Source organism: Manis pentadactyla, chromosome 3 (assembly GCF_030020395.1).
Source record: "Manis pentadactyla isolate mManPen7 chromosome 3, mManPen7.hap1, whole genome shotgun sequence".
In the NCBI taxonomy this organism is placed as follows: domain Eukaryota; kingdom Metazoa; phylum Chordata; class Mammalia; order Pholidota; family Manidae; genus Manis; species Manis pentadactyla.
In genome coordinates this window covers 202,474,920-202,487,662 of record NC_080021.1, presented here as the reverse complement: position 1 = coordinate 202,487,662, position 12,743 = coordinate 202,474,920, and the positions used below count along the sequence as shown (strand labels likewise).

Sequence of the window (12,743 nt, the reverse complement as noted above, 5' to 3'; positions counted from 1 at the left end):
GGACATGAGGACGGAAGAGAGTATGAACAAGCCACCAAGTCCATCAGAGGCACCGCACCTCAGGGCTCCGTTTGGGTGGGTGCCCATAGCCTGTCAGCCCTGCAATTCCCAAAAGGCTTCCCGAGCTGCCGAAAGAGTCAGGCTGGCATGGCCAGCCAGACAGGGGACCCCTCCCACGTGGAGGTTTCTAGTGTCCTCAGCACCCAGGCCAGGGAGGGAGTGGCTCACAGGGAGGGAGTTCACGGGGAGGGGGCAGGATTGGGAGACTAGAGTTATTTCCCCCCCAACACAGACACATTGGGAGGACAAGAGTCATAAGAAACTGAAGGAAATTTTTATAAAGCAAAAAAATTCACCCAATTCTTCCTCTCAGAACTAACTCCATTTTTCTGAGTTGCATTTTTAAACCTCGCTTATATGAAAATGGTTTACAGTAATAATACTAAGTACTAGGTAACAGCGTCGGTTGCTACATACCAGCTCAGAGCAGTGCAACAACCGTTCCAGAGCAGTGAGGCTAGTTAGCAGCAAATAAGCCTTAAAGGCATCATCCAACTGGACTGCCGGGTCGGCCTTCTGCATCTCTATTGCCTCACTCTACTGTGAGCATGCTCTCTCCTGGCTGTCTGCTCTGCACGGTTCTAATTCCTACTGGTTGCTGACCACATCCTCTGTCAAATGGATGGCAGCGAGCACTTATACGGCACCTGCCATGTCCAGGCCATGTTCTGGCAGGCTAGGCTGGGCCAGGATGGGGCACGGGCTGTTGCCCTTGGCCCTGTGGGCAGAGGTGTGAGTGATGCAGTAGGGCCAGTTGCCACGAGGAGCAGGGCAGTGCCTGTTAGAAGGCCACCTCCATCAGGGCTGGCAGGTGCAGTGGGGTCCCTGGCGAGTGTGCTGAGCTGTGACTGTCAGAGGCCCGTGGGAGAGGGCATGAAGTCACGGGGAGGAGGAAGGGGTGGGCGGGCGCGGGCTTGGAGAAGCAGAGAGTCTTGGCCTGTTTTGTTTCCCAGCACCACACTTTACGAGGGACACCGATATACTGGTGCATCCAGGAGAAAGAGCAGGGTGCAGGGGACACAAAGCCAGAGTCCCCCGGGAACAGGACAGTCCTGCTAGGGACTGGGCTCTGCATAGGAGACTGCTGGGGCGAATGCTGTGGGGGAGGGGGCCTTCTAGCTCAGCTGGGAGGGACTTCCCAATAGAGAGGGGTCTGGAGATGGGGACACAGATGACGGAGGGAGGCTCCAAGCTGAGGTGTGACCCAGTGCAGACAGATCTGTGCACCAGGGAAGTGTCAGACAGATTGGGTTTTGAGGCCTCTTCACCGAGATGACCCTGATGACCCTCCTGCAGACTGCCGAGGCTCCTGGGTTCCCCTCTGGCCTGTTGGCCCTGGCCACCTGCCCTCCTGGCTCGCAGAGGCAGGCAGCCTGTTTCAAGGGGCTGGGCTGGTTCAGTGAGGGGCTCTAGCTCCAGGGACCACCCCGAACCCCTGCCACTTGGGCTCCCACACGGCTGTGTGGTGCCCTTGTGCATCCCATGCAGAGTGGGCTCAGGAGGGTCCTGGAGGATTCCAGAATCCTAGGAAATCTACCAACACCAGAAAAGCCTTAGAAATTGCCTACCTCAATCCTCTCAATTTATAGATGGGGAAACTGAGGCCCAGAGAGAGGTGGAGACTTCCCAACACCACAGATTAGTCAGGGGCAGAGCATGGGTGAAACCACAGGCTTCTGGCTCCTTCTAATTCCAAGGTTCTCTGCTCAGTGGACAATACATCCCTCACCCCTGGGATTGTGCTGCCTAAATTCCAATCTTGCTGCCTCCTCTCAATGCTGTGTGACCCTGAGCAAGTTTCCTCCTTTGTAAAAAGTACCAAAGGGTTACTGTGAGGATTGAAAGCAGAGAATAGCTTGGCATAGTGCCTGGCATGAGTGCTAGATAAAGGTTAGCTATTACCAGGAGTCACCACCACTCTGACCCACCATTAACCGGTCGTCAGCAAACTTAAAAGAGATAATCAGCATAAAAGCACCCTATTAACTATAGAATGCTGTGCATGGCCCACGAGGTTGTTCTCACCATACAGATGATTCTTGGACAAATACCATAAAGAAAACAGATTCTCTCCTGGGATTGATGCAAGGAACAGGGAAGACGTTGTACGTCTGTGCAACTACTCAGGCTTGAGGTCTGGGGAGGTGGCTTTGGGGACAGCGAGAGGGGGCAGCCAGGGCTGAGGAGCAGTGCCAAGTGAGCAGGAAGGACCGTGAGGCACCCGAGCCTGGAAGACCCCTTCCCACCCCACCTCAGCAAAGGTTCCAAGAAGAAAGGTGGCTGCCCAGAACTGGAGGAGGCCGCTGCACCGTGCCTCAGTTTCCCCATCTGTCAAGCAAGGATGGTAATGAATCTAGCTCCTAGGGCCGCTGGAAGGATTAGATGTGTTAATTCATGTAAAGCTCCTAAGACAGGTGGTGCAAACACATGGTCAGGACACAAAGCCTTTCAGCCCGGATGTTCTTCAATGTCACCACAGTTCAGGAGGGTACTTGCCAAAGTGTGTGGTGGGGCTGTCAAGTGCTGTGGGTGCCCTTAGCCACAGGACGGGTGAACCCCAGGCTGCAGCAAGATTGGAAGGGAGAGAAGGCAGATGGATGGCAGGCAGGGGGAGCTCTCAACCTTGCAGGAAAAACCCAGGGCAGATGGGGAGCCAGGCAAGGTCCTGTCATGGAGGCATCCCAGGAGATGGGATGCCCCAGACCCAGGGCAACTATGCAGATGGGGCAGTAGCGGGGGAGGTCTGGGGGATGTGGAAACTGAGGCCCAGAGAAGAGGAGTGCTTATCTGTGGTACCATGCAGAGTAAATGGGTAACAAGGGGAATCCTTTGGGATGGGGCACTTGGGACTCTTGGCTGGGGAGCTGACTCACACCATACGACATGTCCACACTGGGGAAGGCCCACATATAGGTCCGGGACTGAGTCAGGAGTGGAGGCCAGGGACAGCCCTGGGATGTTGGTGGGGCTGGTAAGTCAGAGAGAAATGCCCATGAACCCCAGGTTCAGGGGAGGCCCAGTCTGCTTAGAGTCCCAGCATCTGTGGCTTACAGATGAATCTATGAGACAAAGCAGGGCTGTTAGGCCCACATGCTTTGGTGCCGGTCAGCTCTGGGTTTTAATTTTGCATTCCCCACTCATAGTCATAGACTCTCAATGAATATACCTCTGCTTCCCTCTGGGCCTCTGTCTCCACACATTTAGAGAGGTATCGATAGGAGCCAAGGCTTGGGTCTTCACTGTGCCAATTGCTAGCTGTGTGTTCTTGGGCAAGTTGCTTAGCCTCTCTGGGTCTCAGTTTCTTCATCCACCGGCAGAACTTACCCCATAATGTTGATCAAGGCAATACATATAAAGGGCTTCGCATAGTACCAGACACATATGTGACTAGTCCTCCATGGTGACTTAGAGGTCTTGGGTGGTAATTACTATTCTCCTGATTTTTAGGGATGTTTGAAGGATAATAGGTATGAAAGCTGCTGGCCCTGAGCCTGGCATAGATAAAGTGTTCAGGTACCACCCTTAGCTGAGAGAAGCTTCAGTTTCTAGAAGGGCAGCAGTTAGGAGTGGAAGGTGGGGATGACCCTCAGCCCCTCTTGAGCAGGTAGGGGACAGTGGGCTTTGGACAGGGCTCTCCCTCCCCCACCCTGCTCTCAATGGGAGCTGGGGGTCAGCTCTCAGAGCTCTGTGGAAATACAGTGCTCTTGGGAGGAAACTTAGGTCTTGGATGGGAAGGCAGTGGGGGCAGAGGTAAGAGGCAGTCCCAGAACCCCCCTTGCTTCCCAGATGCACCAGACAGAGGACACTTACCTGAAGCCCATCAGGCCCTGCAGGACCACTGTCACCCTCGAGGCCTGGCTCTCCCTGGAAAGGGTGGTGGGGAAAGATGAGGAGACATCAAGGGGAGGGGGCCCCAGCATGTTTCTACTTCCTCCCCTCCCTGGGGCAGGACCCCAGACCCCAGTCTCTAGGCAGTAGGGTCCTGGAGGGCCTGGCACACAGCAGGTGCTCAGTAAACAGTGGCTGAGTTACTGAGTGAGCAGGGGGTTGAGGTACCTGCTCTCAGCTCTCCAGAAAAGAGCTGATCCCTAAGCCACAGCCCACCCTGTCTGCAGGGTGGAGTGCAGCAGGGGCTATAAGAGGTCATGTGTTGGAAAGTGCTAGTCACAGAGTAGCCATGTCCAGTTGGTTGTTTGGACGAGGGAGGCAGTGTGGCTTAGCGGTCTAGTAAAGCTCTGAAGTCAGACAGTGCTGAATGCTCCCACTGGGCTGCCCATTCACTGGTGGCTTGACCACAGGGAAACTCCTTAGCTTCCACGGGCATCTGTTTTCTCATCTGAAAATGGGGCTGATACCACTTTCTTTAGGCATTTCTATACGGCACAGTGTAAGCACCCCACCAATGGTAGCCATTAGATATATTAGTCCTGGAATTGGAGTGAGCCCTCATGGAACTCATTGGTGGAACCCCATTTCTCAGAGGAGGAAAGTGACGCCAGCCCTCAGACTCTCCTGCAGCAAGTTTGGGAAGGATACCAAGACCCTGAATCCCCATCTGACCCTCAGCCAGGTTTCCTGCTTGCCCTTCTAGCTTCAGAGATGCCCCTGGACTCCTCAGTTCTCTTAATGGCTGTCAATTTAAGTCTCTCAAATTAGGGTTTCTCTCTCTCCTTTAAGAATTCATAGCTGTTCAACATCGGAGTTGGAAGGGGACTCAGAAGTCACCAAATGCAGGGATGACAAAGATGTGACAGGTGTGTATATTCAACCCTTTTTGTGCCCAGGGCAGGCATCACTAATCGATCTGTTAGAATGTGGCTCCACAAGGACAAGGCCTTTGTTACTCACTGCTGTGTTCCCAGTGCCTTGAGGAAAGTGCTTGGCACACAGTGCACAGTGGGCATCATGTGGGGGTTCATCATTCTCTTTCCTACTGCACCTGCCTTGCTTTTAACATGGCAATTCTAAGAACACTGTACTGATCAATCTTCATTGACAGGCAAGATTTGCCATCTCAGGGCTTCAAGCTCCACACTCACCCTCTCTTGGCCTGTGGTCTTCCCCTCTCATTCTGTCTTAAGTCAATTTGTGGGTGTTCTGTTAGCTTTGGGCAGGGGATAGCATGAGGCATTGGAAAAAAAGAAAGATGAGAATGAGGACTTGGACTGGGGGGTCCCATGAGCTGAGACTGTTCACTCTTGGGCCCCACCATCTCCCTCTGTAGGGGGCTAGAGGATGCCTGCTCTGCATCCCTCACAGCAGCCTGGGAGTCACATTCAGGCAGGGACCTTACAAATGGATGTAGAGCAAGAAGAGTCAGACACAGAGGCATCTCAAGCTTCTCAGAGAAAGACGAGCTGTGTGGGATTCTTTTGGAAAAGGGGAAGATAACCTTCCACAGAAGTTTCCAGGAATGATAACAGGTACTCTCCAAGAAAAGTGCTTGGAGGTCAAATAAGTTTGGGGACCCCAGATGAATCCAAAAGGAATCAATTTCTTGGTTGCAGGCCTTCTCAGAGCCTTGAAAATGCTACAGCTAATGTGTAAGAGAGAACACCGGGCATGCAGTGAGTCTACCCATTTTAACTACAGATGGCTTTCGTTTGAAGAGTGCCTCTACCCTGTGGCAATGCTGGCCAGGAGAGACTGGACATGGCTGTAGAGATTCATAGTCTATTTCTGCAGCTGAGGAAACCGAGGCTCAGGGAGGTTAGGAAAGCACTTCTCCCACCCAAACACCCTTGGAGTGGCTTTCCAGGGAGGATGAATTTGCTTCAACTTACCCGCTGCCCAATGAGGCCCTGCTCCCCAGGGGTACCCAGAGGCCCAAGGTCACCCTAGGAGAAGCCAGACACAAGTCCATGAGGTGGGTAGGGCCAGTCCCAGCCCTCACACGCCTTCCTTTCTCAACAGCTCTCATGTGGGGAGGGGGTGCTGGAGAAGCTCCTTCTTCCCAAGGACCGAAGAGAAATCGTGAAATGCCCACCAGGGTCCCTCTTGCAGGACCACCACCACCACCAGCACAGCTCGCACTCACACAGGGCTATTCTGAGTGCCTTTCCATGTCACACATTTCGTCCTCATGACAACCCTGCCGGGCCAGGGGTCTTTTACAAACGGAGAAGACCCTGGGCTAATGAGGATGGGCTCACGACCCAAGCTGGGCAGTTTGGCTGGGGACTGTCAGACGCAGGGATGGCAACAACCCTGTGGCCAACCGCCTTCCTTACTCTCCCTGAGAGCCTTGCAGAGAAACCCAGACAAGAGGCCCTTAAATAAACCAGAGTAAGTGTCACCTGGCCCCAAAACACCCCAAAAACGTCTTCTTACGCAGGGGTTGCCAAACTGTACTCCCTCCCTACTGGTGTCCAGGGGCACAAGGAGACGGAGCTCTGAGCCCCCAGGGCTGCCCCTTCTGTTTAATACATGGTGTGCTTTTCTGCATTGTTCGAGCAAAGGACACAGGCATTAAGCCAAGAAGAAGTCCCAGGCCTGGTCCAGCTGCCTCCGAATGGCAGGGAAACTCAGGCACAGGTAGGGGTGATCGGCCTCAAGCCCCACAGTCCCTCAGGGCTCCCCCAGGCCCTGCCAGCAAAGCTCATCAGCCCCAGGGCCTGCGCGGGGAGCAGCACAGGGAGGGGGCGCTCCCCAGAGCCCGGGTTTCAATGGGTGCCTGTTTCCCAGCAGGTAATGAGGGGCACGGGGATGAAATGCAGATGGTATCTTGGGAGGCCAGGAGATTCAGCAGCCCCGGTGTGGGGCAGGTGCCAGATCAAACATCACTGGGCAGGGGGAGGGGGCAGGGGTGCGGGCCCCAGGCCGGCCCCCGCAGCCATGGCCAGGAGCTACACCCCAGCCGGCGGCACAGAGAACCTATTATCCCAGGCACAAGAAAGGCTGTTTCTTTTCCGTGGGGAGGACGTGGCCGCCAGCTGGGAGCTGGTCTCAACAAGGCATTTTTCTCTTCTTTCATTCCGACTTACCTTCATCCCAGCTTCCCCAGGAGGGCCTGGTTCTCCTACTGCACCTGGCGGCCCCTAGAAGAAAATGCCATTAGTCCCTCCTACAGCAAGGGCTGGCCAGTAACTAACGTAGGCTCAGAGAGGGCAAGGGACATGCCTGAGGTCACACAGCAAGACTGACAGAGAGCTGGGAGCATGCTGTGGCCTTCTCAGATCCTGGAGCTAGGACTGGGGGAGAGGGTGGCTGGGTCTAGGTTGCTGAGCCTCGGGGCTACCCAGTGGCTGCTGGAGCCCTCTCCTTCCCCACCAGTGTGGTTTACCACATTAGGAGCCCCTTGGCAACCACACGAAGGAAAATTTCATGATTCACTTAACAACAGAGGAGGAAGCCAATGAAGGCTATATACTGAGTGATTCCAGCCCTTCTCTCTGCAGCCAGGCCAGGATGACGAGGGCAGGAAGGGGTCCTGAGGTATCACCATTGCTGTGACCGCAGCCCTCGCACAAACCCTGGGGCTCAGTTTTCTCCTCTGGATAAGGGAGGGGTATCTGAGGCCCTTTCAAAGCCTCAGAAGGAGGATGGGAGGGACTGCTGCCTCCCCAGCAACATCAGGGGATGAGCAAGGGTCCCACAGTGCTCACCTTGTGTCCCATCTCTCCTGGAGGGCCCATTGGCCCCTGGGGTCCCTGAGGGCCCTGGAAGACAGACAGATACAGTTGGGAGAAGGCAGCCCTGCACCCTCTTTGGGGTCTGCAGATTTAGAATGCCATCTGGAGGGGATGGTGAGGGAGAGCATACACAGAGCTGGGACCCTGCAGCCCACACCCCTCTTCCCGCAGCCCACCATGCTGAGGTCCTGGGGTCTGTGGCTTCCTCCCCACCACCCATCTCCAGCATATCCCCTCTGACCCTTCTGCACACCCTAATTCACCTACCTAAAACCCACCTTGGCCTCCCCTGCTCAGGAGCCTTCTAGCTCTCGAGACTTGCTCACTCTGTTCCCTCTGCCTGGATGCTCTTCCACCTTGGATCCATTTCTGCAAACTCCCACCTTAGCAGAGCATCCTCCCCAGGCACCCCCAAACCCACTCTTCCAGGGAGATCTTATGAAGGGTCACCTCCATTTCAAACCCTTCAGTGGATCCCACTGCCCTTGGGATAAAGAGCAAGTACTCTCGAGGACTTTGGGGAACCAGCCCCTGTGACCTCCTCCTGTTTTCCTCAATGTGCAGCTCTCTCCTCCCAGCCACACTGGACTCTGCAGCTCCTAGTGGCCTGCTTATTTATTCTCATCCTCCCTCTCTCAGAGACTTGAAGTACTCTGTTCCCTCCACTGTTCAGTCTGCTAAGCGCTCAATCTACATTTTCTGATGTCATTGTCCCAAGAGGATGGCAAGGTAGGGATACGTATTTCCATTTTACTGGCAAGAAAACTGAGTCTGGGAGGCAAGACAGCTTAGACTCCAGCCCAGAACCCCTGATCTCCTGGGCCAGTGCCGTCTCTACCACTGAGGCCTGTCCCAGGAGGGTGCCTCTCCAAGCCTTCTCCTTGTCTGGCCATGCCCTCGGGTACACGGCCCACCTGAGGCCAGCCTGCCCGGGCAAAGATGCCAAGAGGGAGGGAAAGGGCACTTACCGGTTCTCCTGGGAGGCCCTTGGTGCCTGGGGGGCCTGAGGGACCCGGGATACCCTGCAGAGACAAAGGTGACCCTAGGCCCTCCATGGCCTTCTCCACCCAGCCTGTAACCTTGGCCTCAGTCAAGCCTTCGCAGTGCATGAGGGTCCTACCCCTACACTCTGCTACATGAAAGATGGAGAGACTGAGCCTTGTGGGGGAAGAGACATGCTGGAGGGTCTTCAGCATGGGGCGTGGACAACTAAAACCTCTGGGGTTTCCACAGCAGGATGGGAACTTGGCTAAAGTGGCTACAATCTCCCTGCAAAGCCCCATGGAATTTCAAGAACTGGTGCTACTTACAGGAAAGCCTCGCATACCCGCATGCCCTCGCTCGCCAGCTGCACCCTGGAAGCACATTTGGGTTCATTAGAGGCATGTGTCACCAAGCAGGGAGTGGGGAGGTGGGGCTGGCAGTCTCAGCCCGACATACCTGCTGCCCAGGCTGGCCGTGTCTGCCCTGTGGTCCTGGAGGGCCCTGCAATGAGCAGAGCATGCAAGGTGGGAGAGGGGGCTTGGGAGGCCCCCTCAGAGAAGGGACCCACACTTCCGTGGGAGAGGAAAGGAGCTCGCAGGGTGGCAGTACCCACCCTCCTCCCCACTGTGCAGGTGGCAGAACGAAGGCCCTGCCAGGGGGTGGCTCTCCATAGCTGCCCCGTGTTCTGCATTGAGAACCAAGGCTCCCTCGCTCCTGACGGTTGTAGAAGCAGTCTGAGCTCTCAGGGGCCCTGGAGGGGCTCGGGGATCCCAGGGAAGGGGCCAGAGGGCGCGAGTGCCCCCTCCCCACTCTCCCTCTCTTGCCTGCTTCCTCCCGCCCGCCTCATTCCAAGCTCTCTCTTGCACTCTCACTCCGCTCTGCTCTGTCTCCATGATTTCCCCCCTCCCTGCCTTGCGCTAGGGGCTTGCCAGGAGGAGGAGGAGAGGCCGGATGAGCTCTCAAGAATGTGCTATGCAGCCTTTCTGGGGCTCCCTGTTGTCCCCAAAGGGTCTGGTGCTGAGAAGGTATGAGCCTGGTTCCTGGGCTCCTGACCCAGCGTGGGAGGGGTGAGGAAGGGCAGGTCATGGGGGTTGGTACCTTGCGGCCCTTGGACCCCTGCTCCCCAGCTGGTCCATCTGGTCCTCGAGGGCCCTGGAATAGGAAAAAGGGACTAGCACAGTGGACAGCAGGGGTCTCCCTTGGCCTGGGAACTGGGAGGGCAGGGCTGCCTACAGCCTTGAGCCTCTCCCTGCACAAGCCTGGGGCTCCCTTCTCCCCCTACATCTTGCACATCCCCCACTGAGGTGGTTCACCCATGTGCAATGTGCCTGTTGAGATGGCTCTGCAGAGGCTCAGAATGGGTGGACTCAGCTAGAGGCCCTCCCTTTCTGGAATGGGGATGCTGTTTTAAAGAGACCATGGGGGTGGGGGTCAGTCAGCCAGCCCATTTCACAGACACAGAGACTGAGGTCCAGAGCCTACAGACACACGGTCAAGTCTCTACAGCTTTAGTTTCTGCTGTTGCACTCTCTCCCCAGAGTATACATGAGGCAGAAACAGGGGTATGGACCTCAGCCTTTTGGGGAAACTCACAGAGAAGGACCTGGGGAGGGTCTGCATGTAGCCAGATGTGTGGAGCAGCCCCCTTTCCAGCCAGATGTGCAAGTTAATCTGGCCCAGTATATGGAGTGAGAGCTGCTATGAGGAGGGGCAGGAAGAGGGCAGAGATCATGCTGCTTTTCCTGGAACTCTGGGCTCAGGAGTCTTGTTGGGGGGAGGCCCCTGGGGCAGGTGGAATGCACTCCCTTCCCCCATTGCACAGGTGGGAAGACAGAGGCCCAGCCAAGGGAAGTGACTTGTCTAAGGTCCCTTGACACATAAGCAGCTGTATCCCCTCCAGGGTTCTACCCACTGCCCCAGGTGACCCCTCCATGAAGACTCCCGCAGAGACACAGATGGGACAAGGTCCCCTGGAAAAGCCCCCATGGAGAACAGTGCAGTGTTTGTTCCTGTGCTGGGGGGACAAAGGAGATCCTGTGAAGGGGGCTGGCCACCCCAGCCTGGGAGTGTGGTGACCAGCCATAAAAGGGGGCTGGGACATGTCTGGGTGTAAGAAGGGTGAGGGATGTGAAGATGGAACAAAGAGAAATCATTTAAAAATTGAACAGGAAAATTTTCAATTAATGATTGAGCCAAAAAAAGTGACAATTTCTCTTATCAGCTGTCCGGAGCTCCCGGTGCTTCAGTGTCACACCACAGCCTTAAATAGTGCCTCACTGATTAAAGAAACCTAGGACAGGAGACCACACGGCTGCAGCCAGTGGTCCAGCAGGGTTTGTTCCCAGGGTCTCCAGGCCCACTGGGGTCCAGTACTAGGCACAGTGGTGCTTAGAAAATGTTGCATCTCAGGGACAGAAGACTGGGCCTTAGTTACTTCATGCCTGAAATGAGGATGAGAAATTTCTCCCTTAAGGTGGGAGATAATGCAGACAACTCAGCACCTGGCTTGTAGTAAGTGCTCAGTAATACCTGGTTCTGCTGGAGGCGACTGAGGGCTCCCCAGGGACAGTGACACAGAGGAATGGCTTGGCGAAGCTGGATTCAGCCCCTTCCTCACAGCAGGCACTTTATAGGAAGCCACAGAGAACCAGCTGAGTTTTCACAGATTCAAGATGGGCTATGATTAGAGGGTGTGGGTGCTGGTCCTGTTCTGCTGCTGGCTTGCTGTGTGACCCTTCCCCTCTCTGGGGTTCAGTCTCGGATAGACACTGTCAGACTATGTGTTAGACTCACTGCCACCCCCTCACCCCCTGTCCCGGCCCTGGGCCGATTCATGGGCAGGGGTCTGGTGGAGATGGGGGGGAGGGGCCATCCCAGGTCACAGAAGCTGGGACAGATACTGAGCTAATGGGTGGGCATCTGGACCCTCATGAATGATGACTTCTGGCCCCTGGCCTCTGTTTCTAGCTGAGGCATAAACTTTCCTGAAAGGGCTGCTCTGGGACAGGAGTGGAGGCCCACAGGTGTCAATGGCTTGGCCTGAATCACACAGCATCATCCTGCTTGTCCTTAGAGTGGAAGCCTTTCTGGGAGAAACGGTGTGTTCTCTGTAATAGTAGCAGCAGTGACAGTGACAGTTGTCATCATTTCACACATTAGGAAGCAGCCTGTGCTCACGCTGCTAGTGAGCGGAGGACCTAGAATGTGAACCCAACTCAGTCAGATGCCCGTTTTTTCCACCACTACGTGTCACTGTTTTCAGTGTGGGAGTGAGCTCCCCATCACAGGGGGTGGGCAGGCCAGGGCCCAGAGGAGCCTGTTAGGAAGGCTCTGTAATGGGACAGGTGTTAGAAAAGACAATGTTTAAAATCCCTGTTACCTAGGAGACTCTGCATCCCCTGGGAGCACCAGGGAGCTCAGGGAGAAGCTACGGCCGGCTAGGGACAAACAGGACCGATCTTTCTTTCTTGTTTGTGGGGAGGAGGAGGCAATGGGCCCTGCACGACCCTCCCTCCCTGGCCCCGCTGTGCAGGGAGAGGAGCCAGGACAGCCTTACACCCTGACCCTTGCTCTGCACCACTCTGCAGCTTGTCCTGTGTCCTCCGGGTCCCTCAGTCCCGCCCTCTCCTTCCCCTAATGAGCACGGGGCCCCTGCTGGAGGCAGGCCTGGGGTTCTAACAGAGCCACAGGTTTGTTCCCTTGCAGAGGCTCTCCAGAAAGATGTTTGCAATCACAGCTGGGGCTGTCCATCAGCCAGGCTCAGGGTCAGGCTTGGTGTGGAGGAGCCCCTGCCAGGGACAGAAAATCAGGCCGGTTGCAGCTCTAGTGAAAAAGGGGAGAATGGCCCAGAGGGAGAGCAGTGCTTCTGCACCAGGTGCTCGCCAGGTGTGAGGCGCTGGCAGGGTTTATTCCCCATGGCCATCCCGAAGTTGGTTCTGTGGCTAATCTGTTTTACAGAGGAAAACTAGAGGCTCAGAGAAGGAAAATCAGTTGCCCAAGGTCAAAGAGGAGGACCCAGGATTTGAGGCCAGGTCTGCTGAGCTCTAAACCCTGCCCACAGGAGCAGAG

The 12,743-nt window shown here is 55.6% G+C and overlaps 1 protein-coding gene across 4 annotated transcripts in view; it reads right to left on the bottom strand.

The window, feature by feature from the left end:
• COL27A1 (collagen type XXVII alpha 1 chain) overlaps positions 1–12,743 on the bottom strand; it is a 133,896-nt gene that overhangs the window by 27,803 nt on the left and 93,350 nt on the right. For all 4 annotated transcript variants that reach the window (XM_036915554.2, XM_036915547.2, XM_036915550.2 and 1 more), the window contains 8 exons: positions 9,774–9,827; positions 9,132–9,176; positions 9,002–9,046; positions 8,660–8,713; positions 7,665–7,718; positions 7,044–7,097; positions 5,844–5,897; positions 3,871–3,924 (listed from right to left, as the gene is read on the bottom strand). In XM_036915554.2, coding sequence (XP_036771449.2) covers positions 3,871–3,924; positions 5,844–5,897; positions 7,044–7,097; positions 7,665–7,718; positions 8,660–8,713; positions 9,002–9,046; positions 9,132–9,176; positions 9,774–9,827 — 414 coding nt within the window. The remainder of the gene's footprint in view (positions 1–3,870; positions 3,925–5,843; positions 5,898–7,043; positions 7,098–7,664; positions 7,719–8,659; positions 8,714–9,001; positions 9,047–9,131; positions 9,177–9,773; positions 9,828–12,743) is intronic.